At 47.6% G+C, this 20,444-nt stretch overlaps 1 protein-coding gene across 1 annotated transcript in view; it reads left to right on the top strand.

The window, feature by feature from the left end:
* The window catches only part of LOC147629676 (uncharacterized), a 91,391-nt gene that overhangs the window by 11,449 nt on the left and 59,498 nt on the right, over positions 1–20,444 (top strand). The window contains exons 4-5 of the mRNA XM_086811201.1: positions 19,930–20,137; positions 20,232–20,368. Of these exons, the coding sequence (XP_086667327.1) occupies positions 19,930–20,137; positions 20,232–20,368 (345 nt within the window). The remainder of the gene's footprint in view (positions 1–19,929; positions 20,138–20,231; positions 20,369–20,444) is intronic.

Genomic DNA, 20,444 nt, shown 5'->3' with positions numbered 1-20,444 from the left:
TAAACTCGTCTTCGAGTCGCTCAAGGTAATGGGGCGGTAGAAACCGCTGCTTAAGGTCGCGGACAAACTCGTCCCAAACATAAGCTGCCATACCTAATTTGGTGTGGGCATGAGTCCACTGGGTCCACCAAGGAATGGCCTCACCTTCCAAGTACCAACTGGCTAAGATCACCCTGTCAGCTGTGTAGAGGATTTGGAATCTGGGAAACGGAAGGTGAGGGAGGAGGAGATAGAAAATGCGGCGCTGAAGAACGGGTGCACTCTTCCAGAGCAAGTATCTGCGCCTTTTGCTCTTCCAACTTGGTACTCTGGTCTGCGATGGCTCACATCATCTGTTGGAACATCTCTTTAACACTCATGCCTGATGTTCTAGCTGGGTTGCCTGGTGCACTTTGGTCCCAAGGTTCTTGGTCTCTCTTGTCGTCGAAGCTCGCCATAGCAGGAAAATGCACCTCCTTTACGGAGCGCAATCTGACCATCCACTGTGTGCGCGGGAGACTTCCGGAGGCTGAAAACCAACCGTCCTTCGAGGGACAGGAGTCGCTCCGAAAGGGGTGGTCCACCGGAGTCTGAAAACCAACCACATGAGCGAGAAAAAATTTCTGGTTTCTTGCTGAATCTTTACACTTGAAGTAGGCTCTGATACCACTGTGACATGTGGTAGCTATGGGGGAGATCAGTAACTTCAATGCTCAGGAATCAGCACACTTGTCGCGACGAAATTAACGCACAAAACTGAATGTAGATGTGCAGAAAAATAGAGAGAGAGAGAGGGAGAAGAGGACACAGTAGTGGGTCCCGAATACCCTTTGTAGGGTCCCCACCACGAATGGTGTATTTGCTTTTATTAGAATGATGCAAAATTGGAAAATAAAAGACTGAACCTGAACCATCTTGGCTGAGGAAATCCTCTGCTCTTGACCTTCAATCCTTCACCCTTGTGATAGCTTCTCTCTGGTTGTCCTGGCCCTTGAGTTCGCTTCAGCACCTTGATGAAATATGAGATGAATGAACTAATTTATGCCTTGGGTATTTATACCCCCTAAAGTATCCAGTCGGCTGGCTATATTTTCCCTCCATGACTTGCAAAAGCATTTAATGCTAAATAACTCCACGTGTTCATACTGCTGCACTGGCCGCCTTGTGGGCTGCTGTCCAGGCCTGCGCAGGCTGATGGCAGCCCCTGGGCACTGGCCGACTGGCTGCTGGGTAGCCCTTTGGCCTGGCCGCCTGGCTGGGCTGGCCGAAAGGCCTTTCCTGGCAGCACCTATGTAAAGGCCCATCGGTTCCTCTTCTGGCTACTTCAAGTGTCATATCTGTTGCTGCAGCCCTTAACTGTCCGTATACGGGTACTTGGCTGCTGTTTCTTGTGCAAGCATAATACCTTCAAGAGGTCTACGACAGCCCAATTGAAGGCAAATACAAGCATCAGCAAGGTCTATGCAAACAACAGATTGAAGGCGGCTAAAATAACAGTCTTCTGGCAGCCCATGTGCATGAGAGCTTGCATGTTCCTACAGACGAAACACAGATCTCAGTCCAGTCTAGAAGTGGGCAGATTCAGCTCGCAGCAATAAAGCAAATACACCATTTGTGGTGGGGCTCTCCAGTGGGTTATTGGGACCTTATCCTGTGTATTGTGTACTCTGCAATATCTTTTCTATATCTCTCTTCTTTATTGCATTGAAGTGAAGTGTTCTAGCTGCAAGTCTAAATAATAGATTCATAAGCTTGTGCATGTTACATCGTGGCTGTCTTCTACTTCCAATCACGCATTGTTGTGAGAGCAAAAGGACGAAAGGACCAGATGTACGAGAGATAAGAGCAAAACAACACAACATGAAATATGTGAGTGAGTCTATATATAATGGTGAATGAACATATGTACAAGTGATGTGAGGTGACTTTGAGTAGAAAGACCAGTGCGGAAGCAGAGATGATGTCGGAGCTGAAGCATGGTCGGTGATGGAGGCTCGTGCCGATGTGAGGCAAAGCATTCCGAGAGGTAGTCGGTGTTGAAGGCTCGCGTCGGTGGAAGCAGAGGCACTCCAAGGTGGTAGTGGCAGCGGAAGATGAGGTGATGCAGGCTCTGGTGACAAGGGTGCTGCTGTACTTGAGGTGGTAGATGAAGAGCAGAGAGGGCTGTCGTCTGGAGTGGTGGTGGTGGTGGTGCAAGCTCTGATGACAAGGGTGCTGCAAGACCTGAAGGGTGTAGGCTCTGATGACAAAGGGTGTTACGTACCTGAGGAGCAGAGAGGGCTGCCGTCCCGAGTGGTGCAAGCTCTGGTGACATGGGTGCTGCGTATCTGAAATGGTAAGGAGCAGAGAGGGCTGCCGTTCCGAGTGGTGCAAGCTCTGGTGACACGGGTGTTGTGTACTTGAAGTGGTAAGGAGCTGAGAAAATGCTGATGTGCTGATGTAAGTACTGATGTAAGGCTGAAGTAAAATGCTGATGTCTGTGCTGATGTAAGTGCTGATGTAAGCTTGATGTAAGGCTGATGTAAAACGTTGACTGTGCTGATGTAAGCCTGATGTAAAACGCTGAAGAATGCTGAAGTAAAACGCTGATGTATGCTGATGGAAACCGCTGAAGAATGCTGAAGTAAAATGCTGATGTATGCTGATTAGCAAAGAGGGCTGCTGTTCCATGGTGTGGCCTGTAGCAGAGAGTGGGCTGCTGTCCCGATGTGTGGCCAGACCAGAAACGCTGATGTGCTGAATGTCAGGCGAGGAGGATGAAGCTGTGTTGTGTAGAGCCCGCAAAAGCAGCAACAACAGCAACATATTGTACCGGATATGTGCAATGAAGTGGTACTAAATGAAGAAGTGATGAGGCAAGGCTATATATACCAAGGGGGAGTGCTGGTCGGTCAGCCTAAAGGCTGTAGGCCAGCACCCAAGACAAAAATCCCCAAATAAGACCAAAAATACCTTGAAAAATCCCCTTTTTAGGGCTGGGAAAAAAACTGTTTTCACACACCCCCTCTCAGTCCAAAAAGGGGACCATGAGAGAAGATGATGGATGCCGGGGTCCCACATTGACACATTGGCAGAAGGAATGTATCCCTCTCTCTCGAAACAAAATCTGATAAAGTCAGACAGGGCGATCGTGATGGCAAAGGTGGTGAGGATGAGTGGATGTATATGGGTTGATCGTCTCCCAAAGTAAGATCTTGAACGGGGCTCTCCACTGAGTAAGACGTCCCATTCCCTATGTGGTACAGATTAGAGTTTGGAGAAATAACTTCGGGAGAGAAGAATTGGTCCTCCGGGAGTGCGGGTAGACGATGTCAGAATACGCAGCGGAGATGATGACCAAATCTGGGAACACAAGAGCAACAACGCAGGCAGAAAAACAGCACAAGAGAGAGAGAGATGACACAAGAAGATCCCGAGAAATGATACAAATAAGGTATGGGGGCTGGGGGCCTATTTATATGCCCCCAGGTAGGCAGTCGGCCTGCTGAAGAGGCCTCCACGACTGCAACAACAGTCGGCCAGCAGCAGATCAAGCCCACGACTGCATACATCCAGTCGGCCAGCATAACAGAGGTCCACGACTGATGTCCAGGCAGTCGGCTAGCTACTGATCCTCCAGCCGCCTCAGGGCTGCCTCCCAAGCCTCAGAAAAATGGAAAAAAATAGGGGAAAAATACGGGGAGTGAGGAAAAATAATAAAACACCTGATAAGGGCGGGCACACCCACAACAAAGGCCCTGGTGTATAAATCTAGACAGGAGATGACTTCTAACACCCCCTCTCAGCTCCTGGCTGTGAAACCAACCACTGGGAGCTGGGGTGCCGCCTGAGCAAATCCTGAGAGAGCGACTTCGTGAAGAGGTCCACCGTACTGTCCTCCGTCGAACAGAACTCTAGCAAGATGTCATCAGCAACGATCTGTTCACGAACAAAGTGCCTCTGGATGACCATGGGTTCCTCCAGTGGAAGCCCAAACCTGCAATGTAACCTCCTGCTGCTCCGTAAAACTGCTCCTGGGCCTGAAGTAGATCCCCTCATGTCCGGATCTCCTCCCCAAAATGAGTCACTCCAGCCGTGGAGTCGGACTCCATCCAACAATCCCCCTCCTGTGTACAAGAGTCCATGATCCTTCGCATGCCGCAGAAACCACAGGAAACGCAATCCTGCCTCCCAAAGAGACATCTGCAACCATGAGCTCAACCGCCTCATCAGGAAGCTCCCGTCCAATCTGGTGTCCATCAACCAGATCCATGAACCATACAGCTTCTGAGTCACAGAGACATCACATTGCTCACAAGGATCACCACCTGTTACCGTGCACAAACAAGTCCTGGAAACCTGATGAAACCTGTCAATCACCCCCTCTGAATCCGGAACCACAAAGCCTGGAGAAACCACCTCCTTCTGCAAGTAAGCACCTGCCACCTGCCTGGCTTTCCGAAAGGTCCCCGTGGAAAGAACATCCTCAACAACTGGAAGTTCCATGTCCCGAACACTACGAGACATCAGAGCATAAGTGACCTGTTCAGCTTCCTCTGACTCACGAACACAAGAACTACCAACATCAGTACTGGAAAGTTCCTGCCAACTGCTGCCATCTACTGGCAAGCTATCCACCACCTGGTCTCGGAAAGCCTGCACCTGCAGCGTATCCACACTTAAGTGGCCATTACCAGACTGCCACTCATCACAAACTTGAGGACCTGGGAGAGAGAGTGCTGAAAGCCTATAAACTCCATTCTCCACTCTGCCTTCCCAAACCACCTGGCCTGTTGCTTTGTCCCGGAGAGCAACAAAATGCTCGTCAAACTCCACCCGTACGCCAGTCTTGCACACCTGATGCACTGACAACAGATGAAAACCAAGTGTCGGAACATACAACACCCGGGAGGAATGCTTCCCCCCTCTGCCATCGGAAACTATCTCCATCCTGTCCTCACTGTGAACTGGGATAGTGGACGTATCCCCAGTAAGAATATGACCAGAAAGCCTGCAGAGATCCTGTAAACCGGAACGGGAAGGAGTCATGTGCCTGGAAGCACCACTATCGAGAATCCACTCCCGAGTATCCGTTGCGGAGAGTCCTCCAATCTCCTCCCTGCCTGAAGAAAATGAAGCATCGGTGTCCATCACCTCCAGGTGCACAAAAGCCGGAGTCTTCATGATTGCTGCTGAGGAGTCTTCACCCCTCTCGTCTCCAATAGTGGCCTTTCTCGCCACAATCATTACAGGTCCTCTCTGCCTTTAGTTTCTCGCGCTCAGCGTCGGACTTCTTCTTAGAAGACTTCTCCAATGAAGCCTTCCCTTTGTCCGAGTTACGGCCTTTCGACCGTTGGCCAGTAAAGGCCTCCGAACCTCCACCCTGAGGAGGGTTCGTGAATCGTTCCTCCTGGTCCAGGACCATGGGCACAAGCTCCTCCCACGTGATGGTGCTGAGCCTGCCACTGGTAATCAAAGACGAGTAAAATGCTGAGTACGAAGAGGGCAAATGTGACAGCAACGTGATGGCCATGTCCTCTGACGATATCTCCTTCCCAGCCTGAAGAACTTCTTGCTGAAGAGCCTGCAGCTTGTTAATATGCTCCCGCATCGTCGACGACTTTGCAGGGCTCATAACCCGCATCTGTACTTCCAAGGAAATCCTCTTCATGGGCGATACCCTGTTGTAAAGTGAGGCCAAATGCTGCCATATACCTTTGGCCAGCGTCATATGCTTTACATGATTGATTACGTGTGGTGTGCAGTTGAGGAAAATAAACGAACGGACCCTGGCGTTGACACGATCCCACATTTGTGTCTGGGCCTCCCGGTCCTTTCGGGTTGACGGTAACTCCCCTTCCTCTACTTCCGGCCGTGGAACACCAACAGCGACGAAATCGGCGAGGTCGTACGCCTCCAGAACAGATTCCATCATCACCTTCCATATGCCGTAGTTGCTCCCGTCCAACTGACGGTCCACTGGGAACGTGGGGACTGTCGGGATCTTCACATGTCTCTCGGCCATCTCAAACAGATCTGCCATAGCGGGGATGTACTCTGAAAAGGGTGGGTGGGTGGGAACAAAGAAGAACTAAAACCTGCAAGTGGTTGTCCAGCAAATCAGCCCGCCTTCCTCTTGCTTCTCCTCCTGAACAGTCCAAAACAGTCCACCAATCAGCCACAAAACAGTCCCCCTCTTGCTCACACAAATCCCAAGACCTATCTAGAGCCTAGGCTCTGATACCATGTCAGAATACGCAGTGGAGATGATGACCAAATTTGGGAACACGAGAGCAAAAACGCAGGCAGAAAAACAGCACAAGAGAGAGAGAGATGTAGGCGTGTAACTCTGCTCTATATACACAAGAAGATCCCGAGAAATGATACAAATAAGGTATGGGGGCTGGGGGCCTATTTATAGGCCCCTAGGTAGGCAGTCGGCTTGCTGAAGAGGTCTCCACGACTGCAACAACAGTCGGCCAGCAGCAGATCAAGCCCACGACTGCATACATCCAATCGGCCAGTATAACAGAGGTCCACGATTGATGTCCAGGCAGTCGGCCAGCTACTGATCCTCCAGCCGCCTCAGGGCTGCCTCCCAAGCCTCAGAAAAATGGGAAAAAATACGGGGAGTGAGGAAAAATGATAAAACACCTGATAAGGGCGGGCAGGAGATGACTTCTAACAGACGATCCATGTTGTGTGCTCTCGAGGTCTTCAATCCCTTTGCTCACGATAGCTCTGATACCATGTGAGGGAAAAAGGACGAAAGGACCAGATGTACGAGAGATCAGAGCAAAACAACACAGTATGAAATATGCGAGCGAGTCTATATATAACGGTGAATGAACATATGTACAAGAGCCCTCTGATGTGAGGTGACTCTGAGTAGAAAGACCAGTGCAGAAGCAGCGATGATGTCGGAGTTGAAGCATGGTCGGTGACGGAGGCTCGCGTCGATGTGAGGCAAAGCACTCTGAGAGGTAGTCGGTGTTGAAGGCTCACGTCGGTGGAATCAAAGGCACTCCGAGGTGGTAGTGGCAGCGAAAGATGAGGTGATGCAAGCTCTGGTGACAAGGGTGCTGTTGTACTTGAGGTGGTAGATGTCTGGTGAAGAGCAGAGAGGGCTGCCGTCCCGAGTGGTGGTGCAGGCTTTGATGGCAAGGGTGCTGCAAGACTTGAAGGGTGCAAGCTCTGAAGACAAGGGTGCTGCGTTCCTAAGGGGGGTGCAAGCTCTGGTGACACGGCCCACGGGTGCTGCGTACCTGAAATGGTAAGGAGCAGAGAGGGTTGCCGTCCCGAGTGGTGCAAGCTCTGGTGACACAGGTGTTGCATACTTGAAATGGTAAGGAGCAGAGAGGGCTGCCGTCCCGAGTGGTGCAAGCTTTGGTGACACGGGTGCTGTGTACCCGAAGTGGTAAGGAGCAGAGAAAACGCTGATGTGCTGATGTAAGCACTGATGATCTGCTGATGATAAATGCTGATGTAAGCACTAATGGTGTGTTGATGTAAATGCTGATGTAAGTCTGATGTAAGGCTGAAGTAAAATGCTGATGTAAGCCTGATGTAAGGCTGAAGTAAAATGCTGATGTCTGTGCTGTTGTAAGCCTGATGTAACCGCCGATGTAAGCCTGATGTAAAATGCTAGGCTGAAGTAAAACGCTGATGTCTGTACTGATGTAAACCTGAAGTAAAACGCTGAAGAATGCTGAAGTAAAACGCTGATGTAAAGGATGTAAAACGCTGAGGAATGCTGAAGTAAAACGCTGATGTATGCTGATGTAAAGGATGTAGCAGAGAGGGCTGCTGTCCCGATGTGTGGCCAGACCAGAAACGCTGATGTGCTGAATGTCAGGCGAGCTGTGTTGTGTAGAGCCCGGCAGAAGGAACAGCAACAGCAACATATGGTACCGTATATGTGCATTGAAGTTGTACTAAATGAAGAATCGATGAGGCAAGGCTATATATACCAAGGGGGAGTGCTGGTCGGTCAGCCTTAAGGCTGTAGGCCAGCACCCAAGACAAAAATCCCCAAATAAGACAAAAAAAATCCTCTTTTTTAGGGCTGGGAAAAATACTGTTTTCACACACTGTCTAGTGGCTCAGTTACTGATGAAGAAGCCCAACTGATTGATTGTTGAACCTGATGGGTCTGTTTATCGGCAGAGCCCTCATTATTGTGCTGGTGGGCTGCTGGCATGCATGGTCATGGCTGCTTGGCTGATGCTTTTAATTGTGGCTGGTCGCTCAGCTTAAAAGGCCCAATTGAATCTCTTGCTTTTCACACATGAGCACCCAACAATCAAATGGTTTGCCAGTCCAAGTGGTGTCTACACTACCCACCCAAAATCTGGTACTTGGCACTGCTGCCCATGTTGTTGGTTGCTCTATTGCCTTTGCATGTTGGTTGCTGTTGGGTTTGTGTGTGCAGGTATGTCACATTTCCCCCCACCAAGACTGCAGTTGTGCTGTGTTGTACATTATCCATAAGAGTGCCATACTTCAAAGTCTTGTCCAACTTCATCCAAGGAACTGTTTGGATTGAGATCTGGGAGACCACTCTGCATTGACTTTGGAGGCAAACATTCCATCCTCGCTAGCCTCCTTAGCACCAGAAACCTGCAAACAGAGCTCCTAACAAAATCTCCAATCAACAAGCATTCCCTATTGAAGTATTGGCTTTTGATTAGAATCCTCTTGTTGAGAATGTTTCTGTTAGACTCCTGTTTAGAAGTCATGCAAAAATCTCCATCCAGGAGTATTGGCTTGATGAATCACCAAACTTTGCCAAATGCCAAGCGTTCTTGCAGGTGAAATAGTCGAAAGAGTGGAAGATATTCCTCAGACCCGCTGACTTGAACCTGTATCCGCAAGTACTTCCAACATAGTCACAGGGGACGGAAGGGACGGACTGTTGGAACGGAGGGACGCCAAGTCGGGACGGTGCAGCGATGGGGACGGCAGGGGACGGTCAGACGTCCCCCTGGAGGCGTCCCTCACAAGGGACGGGTACGGGGACGGCAGCAGGAACGGGGATGGCACAGTGGGGGGACGCAGGGAGCCGTTGCACACGCAGTCGGACTGTTTTTTTCCACCGGTTTCTAGCTGTTTGCAGGGCCGTTTCCACCCGTTTCTAGCTGTTTGCAGGGCCGTTTCTAGCCGTTTGCCTTGGCCATTTCTAGCCGTTTGGCTTGGCCGTTTGGGGAGGCCTTGAGCCTTTGAGGCTTGGCCCTTGAGCCTTGGGCCTTGCCTCTCTCTTGCCTTGAGGCTTGGAACTTAGCCTTTAGGCTTGAGCCTTGGGGCCTTGGGCCTTGGGCCTTGGCCCTTGAGGCTTGGCCCTTGCCTCTCTCTCTCTCTCTCTCTCTCTTACCCTTGCCTCTCTCTCTTGCCTATCTAATATCTATATAAGAACAAGGCTACAAGGCTACAAGGCTACAAGCACACACACACCCCTTCAACTTTCAAGGCTTCAAGCAACTCTCTCTCTCAACTTTCAAGCCTCAAGCCTCAAGCTACACTCTATGAGACTTGAGTGTATCTAGTACCTACTCTCTCTAGTCTCTCTCCCTCAAGCTTCTTCTAACTTAGTAGCTTCCAACTTCCAAGCCTCTCACCCAAGGCCCTACTCTCTACTATCTAGACTCTTTTTTTTTTTTCTTGAAATGGTGTTTTATATTATATGTAAAATGTACATCAGCCACATGGCTCACACAGAACCTATGGCCCCAAAAAAACCCTCACAAAAGATCCTCTAAAGGATCATGACCGTGCAAACCTGTATACTAATAAGAAAGCCTCCTAGCCAAATAAGCATCCTAGATAAAAGCATCAAAGATGAGCCAGCCGAGCCGCCGTAGACCATAACGAAATAACATCTGCATCCAGTAGCTGAGCTGAGAGAAAAGAAGATAACTGCCAAAGCAGCAAACCGCGGATACGTAGAATGTGCCCATGTATTCCAGACAAGGAATCAAAGATGAACCCATTCCGTGTAGTCCAAATATGCCAAAGTCCTGTCCATCTAAGGAAATGGAATGTCGCAAGGTGACTGTCCGAAGTAATGACTTGAGGACAAATCCCAAATATCCACTGATGAGCCGAAACAGTAGACCTCTCTACTGCTTCCCAAACGCGAGAGACAAAAGACCAAATCTGACGGGCCACTGGACAACTCATGAACAGATGCATAACTATTTCAGTGCATGTCGTGTAGAAGAAGCAAGAGGCCAATGTAATTTTACGACGGCTGAGCTGATCCCGTGTAGGTAACCCTCCCACCAACATCCTCCAAATGAAAACCTTACCTTGGTAAGGGAGTTTAGACTGCCAACCACGCATAAGAGTTTTCTGCCACCATGATTTAGACTTGTGCAATCCCCACACCTTATTGGCCTTGGGTGAAACCCAATCTTTCTCTGATACGAGCTTATGATAGACTTGGTTAGCTGAAAGTGATATCAAGTCACTAGATTTACATAGTGCTCAAGGCTGATCTGCAGATGGCCGAGGCAATGGAGTAAAAGGCCAATCTTTCTCTGACACGAGCTTCTGGTTAGCTGAAAGTGATATCAAGTCACCAGATTTACATAGTGCCCAATCAAGCCAAGGCTGATCTGCAGATGGCCGAGGCAATGGAGTAAAAGGCTCAATTGCATGCATGATGTCAACCCATAGTGGTTGAAATGTCCGAGGAACCCTAAAGTGCTGCCGAATACGACGAAACGAATATGGCCTGTCACGACCAGGTATCACATTATCTCGGATTCTAACCAAGCCTAACCTGACCATGCGGTTGAGTCGTATGCTTGAAGCATCTCTGTCTCGCCAAACAATGACACGCGACTCCACAAATGTTTCGAACTGCAAAGAGTTCAAAAGTAGTCTTTCATGACCAGGATCCCACTGAGCCAATGTAGAACTTCATGCCAAGAAAGGAGAATATGCGATAAAATGTGAGATGAGCAAATACGGACAGGATGAGCCGCATTCACAATGTCCCACCATGAAGCCTGCACACGTGTCCGTCCATGTGACAATCCCTCCAACTCAATCAAGTCACGAGCCATGAATACCCAAGGCTGCTCCTGCAAACACATATCCTGAAAAAGCGCCCACCGACGCGCCACCATATGCAAGCGGACATCTAGTAAAGCAGCCCCACCCATTCTTTTGGGCGTCGTAATGTGATTCCAAGCTATCCATGTTTGACCCATAATATTTCCTTGCCTCTTCCACAGCATAAACCGAATGGGAGCAACCAAACGGAGAAGAGATTTGTGCGTCCAAGGTAGCAAAGGCAAAAAATAGGAAATCATGTTAAGCATAATAACTCGAGGTACCTTAACCCTCACGTGCATAGGCCACCCTTGAGCTTTCCAATACACAAATTTACCCGAGATCCGAGCAGAAATCCAAGCAAGAAGCACTTGGGGGTCCACATCCACACCCACCGGATACCCAAGATGACGAACAATGTCTCCTGTATGCAACATACGGCCTTGCCACCCTAATGCCTCAAGATCAAATTCCGTGCATACAATGAGGGCTGATTTTGTTGAATTTATTTTCAGCCCAGAAGCCAATGCAAAATTATTCCAAGCTTCCATTGCTCGATCTATATTGGCTTTTTCGGCCCTGAGAAACATAAAAGTGTCATCCGCAAGGGCTTGAGCAACCAATTGCTTGCCATGAGGGAGATGCAAACCAACCACTTCACCATGCGATGCCATAGCATCTAGGCGAGATAACATAGGATGAGTGGCAATGGCAAAGAAAAGAGGGCTAAGAGGACAGCCCTGCCGGAGAGAACGGGTGAGAGAAATACCATCCGAAAGTCTTCCATTGAGCATAATCCGCGTGATAGAGCCAGAGCCAAGTAAATGCACCAAATTAGCCATTTTGGGACCAAAGCCATGGCTGTCATTAACTGAGAAAAGAAAGACCAGCTGACATGATCAAAAGCTTTTTCAAGATCCAGCTGCACCATCACAATCTCTTGCTTCTTTGCCTTGGCATAATCCACTCCAATTTGAACATTAAGAATATTATGCAAAATATTCCTGCCATGCACAAATCCATATTGATATGGAGGAATAAGAGTAGGAAGCACCTTCTGCAAGCGATTGGCAAAAATCTTTATAAAGATCTTATACATAATACCCATAAGTGAGATCGGACGCCATTGAGCCAAAGAAGTAGGCGAAGGGACTTTGGGCAACAAACGAAGTATGCCCAACTTCCAATCGGCAGGCATATATCCCTCATCCCAAACCCTTTGACAAATAAGCGTCAAAGGCTCTGCAAGCTGATCAGCATATTTTCGGAAAAACTCATTTGTCAAACCATCCCAACCAGGGCTCTTTCCCATGGGAAGTTTGGAGAGAACAGCTTCCACTTCCCCTTGAGTAACAGGAGCATCAAGCTGAACCGCCACATCAGGGTCAACTTGATATCGTACTTCAGCAAACAATGACTCTCTTGCAGCCAGGACAGCCGGCGAGACATCCTCTCGAGGGGCAAGCAAATCTTCATAAAACCTGATGTAATGCTGAATAACCTCAGAAGGTTGAGTAACAAGGTTGCCTTGGGCATCCATCAGCCTAACAATATTCTCACGCATATGTTTTTGATGCAGCTTATCATAGAAGCGATGAGATTGAGAGTTAGCATCCCGCAAAGCATCAAGACGTGCAAGTAGTTTAAAGCGAACATATTGTGCTTCCTGCACCCTAGATAGCTCCTTTTTCAGCCATTCTATGGCATCCACAACTTCAGCATCCATAGAGTCAGTAAACATGAACGCTTGCAAGCCCTTTAAAAGCGACTCAAGAAGAGCCACATGCTGTTTTTGTATAGAGGCATTAGCAAGACCATAATGCCGCGCTAATTTTCGAGTGTTGGTAAGGAACACTGGCCAAGCATGATAATCAGCCATGGACACTCTTGTGGAGAAATGTCGTATCAACTGACGCATATAAACATCAAAAACTTCATGCTCCAAAAAAGTGTGATTTAAGCGTAAAGGCAAGCGTCCCAACAAGCCTTTATATGCATCCACAGGATGATAGACCATTTCAAACACAAGCGGCCAATGATCCGAGAAAACCTGTTGTTGATCAACCATCATAGTAAGAACCTCTGGCAAAAAGAGATCTTGATGTAAAATATACATCCTATCCAATCTAGCATAAGTGCCCCGAAACTGTTGTGAGGCATAAATGTAACCCCTTTCATCTGGATGCAACCAAGACCACATGTCTTGTTTTAGCGACCTTGCTGCAAAAGCTTCCCACGCCATTCTCTCTGGGCCATCCATTACAGAAGGAGGCGACGTGGCTTGCTCCCTGGAGACACACATATTAAAGTCTCCCATCACAAAGCCAGGATGAGAGATTGAAAGAGCACACAAGTCATTCCACAGCAAACGGCGTGCACGAGCATTATTTGGAGCATACACCCCTAACAACCATAAAGGCGTATCATCCCAAACAATCTGTATCACTAGAAATCTTCCATATGAACATCTTGAATCACAAGAGAAGGCTGAAACTGCAAACTAACAGCAAACATAACACCTGACTGCGAAGCATGATGTCCGTTGTAGAAAACATGAAACCCCTTATATATATAGGCTTTGTCGGCCAACTTATGCTGCTTATGTTCAACTGCACACAAAACATCCCAACCATGACAAAAAGTTGTACGCCAAAGCCTGAACTGCTTTTGGTGCGAAGAAATACCCTTTACATTCCATTGTACAATTTTCATAAGCCTTCCCAGAAAAGGAATCAACAAGGCCGTGTCCTAGGCCTAGGACAATCTGCCAAATCACGAAGCTTTTGAAGCATTGCATTTTTAGACATGGTATTTGTGATCTCAGACTGCCCTTGGAGTTCTCGAGCATGTGCCGAAGGGTAATGACCATCCCATGGCGAGATGACCTCACCCTTCGAACCAAACACAAGAGGCAATTGTTGTTGTGCTTCTTTTGTTAGGCGACTTCTAATAGGCTAGCGTTCTACTCTATCCACCCCAAGAGCCCCTGTACCCTGAGAAAGTTGGCCTCCCGGCCTCTCAATCCTGGTCTGTTTGCTGGGCACCTGAACCCAAAGGGCGACGAGCATATGTATGTAAGGGCCCTTGATGAGTACGCAAAGGCCTCCGCCAAACAGCATCTGAGAAATCCCCCCGCGGGGCAACAAATCGTGTCTTTTTACCACGTACTTCCACCCATGGTTGCTCAACCTCATTCTGAACATCCACATGTACATCCATGTGTTGGGCATCATGTAAAGGAGCATCATGCTCATCTTCCACGGGCAACTGCCCATCAACGATATCCTTGGTAGCAACAACTTGTTCTTTCTTAGGACATTCGGAGACAAAGTGGCCCATCTCACCACATTTGAAATAGTGGCCAGCAAATGTATCCCACCTCAATTCATACATTAAAGGTTGCAGCCCAGCCATATTGACACGCAAATGTGTCGGCCTAGGTTTCCCAGTATCCACAACATGCATAGACGATTTTGGTTTCTAGATGTCATTCGAGGCACCACCAAGACATCACCGATACCTCGCATGAGACCTGGTAAAACACGCCAAAACATTGGTGGGAATTGTTTCACTTCAACCCAAACTGGCGCAACATATCTTGGTACTCTGCCATAGGCTTCCACGGAACCACAGGAACCAACTACCCATCCAAAAAGAGTGGCACCTGCTCCAAGACTGCCCTACGGGCTTCCGAAGTGCAAAAAAGTATTTCATAAAAGCCTCTCGGACCATCGTAAATCTCGTGCCTCAGGTGACACCAAGCGGCCCAACCATGCTCTAAGACGAGGCAACAACGGATACGCCCAGTAAAGAAGAAGATAGCAGCACGATCATGAAAATCTACTAGCTGTTGTAGCAACAAAGGAGTCTCCATGCATACATCAGCCACACCACCATTATCTACTGCAGCCATTTGCACGCTATTTGCCTTCACATATTCTTGCAGAAGCTCACGAGTGATCTGCAGCAAACGTGCAAACTCCGGAGAAGGTACCTGAGAACTTTCCTCTGCATTCTCTCCAGACTCCAACATTCACCGAAGTGTACCTTGCATCAACATCAAGCCTTTGACGTTTTTGTTGCTCCGAGGCATTTGAAGCATAACCCACATCCTTCTCGATCATCTCCTCAATAAGATCCATGTTAAGGCTATTGGCAGCCATGCCACCAACAGCAGCAGCCGGGTCATCCAAATCCATGTACAAAAACAAAGAAAACCCGTTCTCTCAAACCCAAATTCAGCACCTGCTGTAGTGTTGGCTGGAAACTCTTCTGTACCTGCAGTACTTGCTGAAACCCTACTGTACCTGCAGTACTGGCTGGAAACTCTTCTGTACCTGCACCACCTGCTGAAACCCTACTGTACCTGCAAGTCACCTGCTAGAAACCCTACTGTACCTACAGTACCGGCAGCTTGAAACTCTTCTGTACCTGCAGTACTTGCAGAAACTATTGTACCTGCAAGAACCCCTACTGTACTGCAGCACCTGCTGGAAACCCTACTGGACGTGCAGTTCTTGCTAGAAACCCTAGTGTACCTGCTGTACTTACAGTAATACCTGGTTAATTCCGGCCCACAAAACTCTCTGCGATGTATCAGGCAACGGCGATGGGAGTGCCTTGGAAGTCCTCCATGTTCTTTCTTCTCTCTCTCTCTCTCTCTCTCTCACACACACACACACACACACACACACACACACAGAGGTGAGAGCTACAGCCAGAGGGGAAGCGAAGGAGAATCTGCTCTCTCTCACACAAGTGCGCAGGCAAGCAGGTCCACAGGCGAGCAAGTCCACGCCATTATCTCTCTCTCTCTCTCTCTCTCTCTCTCTCTCTCTCTCTCTCTCTCTCTCTCTCTCTCCCCCATCTAGCCATCACTTCTCTCTCTCTCTCTCTCTCTCTCTCTCTCTCTCTCTCTCTCTGCTTTGCGCCTCTGTGCGTAGCCGCCCAGTAGTCCTTCCGCCGCTTCTGTTCCTTGTTCGCTTCTCCCTCTCTCTCTCAAAATCTCTCTCTCTCTCTCTCTCTCTCTCTCTCTCTCTCTGTGTGTGCTCAAGATAAAAGATGTTTCATGGTTCTATCTCTTATCCTCATCTAGACTCTCTCTCTCTCTCTCTCTCTCTCTCTCTCTCTCTTAGTGTAAATTTGTGCTCATTTTGATGTACTTCTAAAGTAGAATAAGTGTAGAGTAGAAAAACTCTAAAAGAAAAAAGTATTTTTTGAGTGCCGTTCCCTCCCCCGTCCCCGTTCCCTACTTATGGTCGTCCCCCGTCCCGTCCCCGTCCCCCATTACCGTCCCCCATCCCTTGTGACTATGACTTCCAAGAACTTGACGGAGTGTGACACTCAGTCCTCCCTATAGATACTTGGCTGTGGAACATACTCTAGGAAATAGACTTTATGATACATCGCCTGGTGAAGACACATCCATTGACAAATCCTTTGACATGCCTTAAGTAGATGAAGACATATCCAATGACATGTCCCCTTGGTGCAAGTGTTAATACAGATGGTTAATGCAATGAAAGACTGAGCAAAAAACACAAACCCGCACTGATAGCCTACAGCCTGCTTTAGCCCCCTCAAAATGCTGTTTTGGTTTCTTGCGACCATGCAAACGATGTTTATGGCCAAGATACATCCTCTCTGGTGGCCATTGGGATAAAACATTGATTGTTGGGAGCTGGCTGTGACATGTGAGGGATTTGACCGCCGTAAACACAACCTTAGGCTAACTAAACTGCACTTAATGATGCTTAAGAAAGACAGATAGTGTCAATGCAATACAATGCAGCTATATTAGATGAATGGGTTACAATGAGATCTGAATAGATCTATGATGCTGTTCTAGATGAATATCCTTCTCGGGATGAGCAGAATAGGCTGAATGCTGATGCTGAGGAGTGTTCCTTGCTCCAATGCTGAGGTCCACCCTTCGATGGTGGCTTCCCTCTATGTAGGAGATAGGAATGATGAACTATATGCTGAATATGCTGCCTATGTGCTGAATATGCTGATATACTGAATGAACTGCTGTCCCACTGTCTTTCCCTTGTCTCCTGGGAAGGAAATGCTGAAGGGATGGCTTTGGAACTTATGCGATGATGATCTGGTGATGAAACGCAGATGCTCTCTTGTTGCCTGGGAAGGAAACACTGAGGAGATGGATGCGTTGGCTGAATCTGATGGATTGAACTGGATTGAATGCTGCTGAACTGAACTGGATGATCTATGCGTTGATGCTGGGATGCGATGATGGACTGAAAACGGTGATCTGAGATGCGATGATGGACTGAATGGTATGCGCCTCTATTTATATGAGTGCCTGGTGTTGGTCGGCCAGCCTTGCTTAGCCTTGCTGCAGTCAGCCAGCCGTGAATGCTCACGACTGGCCATAAATGCCATAAAATGCCAGTCGGCTGGTTATAAATGCTGTCGGCTGAGTAACATTACTGACTTGATGTAGCTAAATGCCTTACAATGCTCATGAGGACGAAAGTGCTAATTTTGGTGATAAAACACCCCCATGCTTATGCTGATAAATGCCTGACTAATACTTAGATGTTTGATTAATGCTTGATGATGCCATGCCACTTGTACACGTGATGGGTGTGCACATGACATTCCCCTCTGCTAAACTATTGCTGGGTGGTATACCTGGGAACCTTTCGACTTCTCTGTTGATCCTTCTTCATCGAACCATTGCCCCCTTCTGACGTCTTCTGCCGGGACTGAGGTTGTCTGTAGGAGTGGAATCCTTTGAGCCAAAGACTTATCTATTGCGGGAACTGAATGGCAAATGCTGCTAAAATTGCTTGGAAATACCTGAGTCACCCCTGACCTGTTTGTGGAATCCTTTCACCCACCATCTCCGTTGTTCCTGAACCTCTGAACTTCCTGAGGCGATGTTGGAGCCAACTTCTGTCTTCTTCTGTGGAAGAGAACCCCTTGCTGCTGCCAGTTGCAGTCCAAAACTTATGTACTCCTTTGATGATGGATGCCATTCTTCCCCAGAGAATTCATGGGCAAACATGTATGCCTTGCAGATGCAAGACTGACTGCTAAGATGACTGCTATGCAAGCCATGTGCAACCCTATATGCTGTGCAAGAATGTAGATGGATGGGTTACTAATGCATACTAAGGGAAAATCCCTAAGGGTGGCCTGCAAGATTTTGAGAACTGGGTTTAACTGTGCGGAAGCGATTAACATGATGTCTGACTGAATGACTGATGGAATGAAAATGATCTAAGGCTGGTTACCTTGTAACGCTCTGATACCAATGTGACATGTGAGGGATTTGACCGTCGTAAACACAACCTTAGGCTAACTAAATTGCACTTAATGATGCTTAAGAAAGACAGATAGTGTCAATGCAATGCAATGCAGCTATATTAGATGAATGGGTTACAATGAGATCTGAATAGATCTATGATGCTGTCCTAGATGAATATCCTTCTCGGGATGAGAAGAATAGGCTGAATGCTGATGCTGAGGAGTGTTCCTTGCTCCAATGCTGAGGTCCACCCTTCGATGGTGGCTTCCCTCTATGTAGGAGATAGGAATGATGAACTATATGCTGAATATGCTGCCTATGTGCTGAATATGCTGATATACTGAATGAACTGCTGTCCCACTGTCTTTCCCTTGTCTCCTGGGAAGGAAACACTGAAGGGATGGCTTTGGAACTTATGCGATGATGATCTGGTGATGAAACGCAGATGCTCTCTTGTTGCCTGGGAAGGAAACACTGAGGAGATGGATGCGTTGGCTGAATCTGATGGACTGAACTGGATTGAATGCTGCTGAACTGAACTGGATGATCTATGCGTTGATGCTGGGATGCGATGATGGACTGAAAACGGTGATCTGAGATGCGATGATGGACTGAATGGTATGCGCCTCTATTTATATGAGTGCCTGGTGCTGGTCGGCCAGCCTTGCTCAGCCTTGCTGCAGTCAGCCAGCCCTGAATGCTTATGACTGGCCATAAATACCATAAATGCCATAAAATGCCAGTCGGCTGGTTATAAATGCTGTCGGTTGAGTAACATTGCTGACCTGATGTAGCTAAATGCCTTACAATGCTCATGAGGACTAAAGTGCTAATGTTGGTGATAAAACACCCCCATGCTTATGCTGATAAATGCCTGACTAATACTTAGATGTCTGATTAATGCTTGATGATGCCATGCCACTTGTACAACTGATGGGTGTGCACGTGACACTGGCTGCTTGCCATGTTCTTTAAACATGATTTTTTTAAACAAGGAAAAGGAAACCATGTGGGTGGGGGTGTGTAAGTCTGCAATTTTGCATGCCTATAAATAAAGGTTCATGAAAGCCACTGAGAATACTTTTGAGTCGTTTCTTGGCTGTAGTACTTATGTACACTGTAAGTAGCAATCTGCAAGCTAAATTTAAGGGTTTTAGCTGCAAGGAAAGGTTTGCAAAGCTAGCTTTTTACTTATTTAGGTCAAGTCTGGCTGGTCCTTTTTGTTTAGGGATTGTGTATTTGATCTATAACAGTCCAGTCTGCATGGTCTTCTTTCTTAGGATTAGAGAATGCCATGGTGTTTCAGGAACTGGTGAAGTGGGAAGCTGATTTTGCTGCTAAGAAACACCATCCCCCATGGCATTCTTGGCTGTCTTCTTGATAGCCTTCAGCGACATGTGATGGCTGGTCCGACTTTCAATGCCAAAGTTATTTTCTTGCTCCTCTTGAAGATGCCCTCCTTAAGTTGAAGGGATGGGATTAGACGCTGGCCTGGAACTTGAGTCTACCTGGTAAATATGCGAATTGCAAGAGAGTAAAATTGGGGAAGATATTCTTATGGATGCTCAATGTATTCACAACTCCTCTGCAGGTCTACTTGTTTTTTTTCATTCAGTTGTGATCAAGGGCTTCTGTTTTGCCAGGTCAGCATGGATTCTCAAACCTGACAGCTTGCCATCATCATACATTTCCTTTTTGAATAAGCATGGAGGGAAAGACACCTCCATCGTGAAAACGCTCCAAGAACTAGCCTTCAGTAATCAGCTGACGAAATTGGGGACAGTTGAAGAATATTTGAAGTCCATGGGTATGGATGTTCAACTCGATCCAAACATGAGCATTCCTTGCAAGGTGAGTGCTTCCAAACAGGCTGCTTTAGTGCTTGGATTTATGTAACTCAGAAGAAGCTTTAGTTGTAACTCTTGTTGTCTCTTTGTTGTAGCAGGTGGTGCATGGAAATCAAGGATGCATGCCGCATTTTTTTGGGTTTCTGGGCCAAGCTTATATGAGATCTCTGCCCGTCTATTTACCTGTCTATCTTATCCCTGCCTTCATTGTCCATAGACGAGGGATTCTTAAAAAGTAGGTAAAAATCTTAAAGGTCTACAGGAAACATAATGTTTTTCTAAAGAGACAAGCTTTTTTGTTCATTCTTGAT

Source organism: Cibotium barometz, chromosome 17, assembly GCF_041138505.1.
Source record: "Cibotium barometz isolate CiBa-2024 chromosome 17, ASM4113850v1, whole genome shotgun sequence".
Taxonomy (NCBI): domain Eukaryota; kingdom Viridiplantae; phylum Streptophyta; class Polypodiopsida; order Cyatheales; family Cibotiaceae; genus Cibotium; species Cibotium barometz.
The sequence above is the reverse complement of the archived record's forward strand: the minus strand, read 5'-3'. Positions and strand labels throughout refer to the sequence as shown.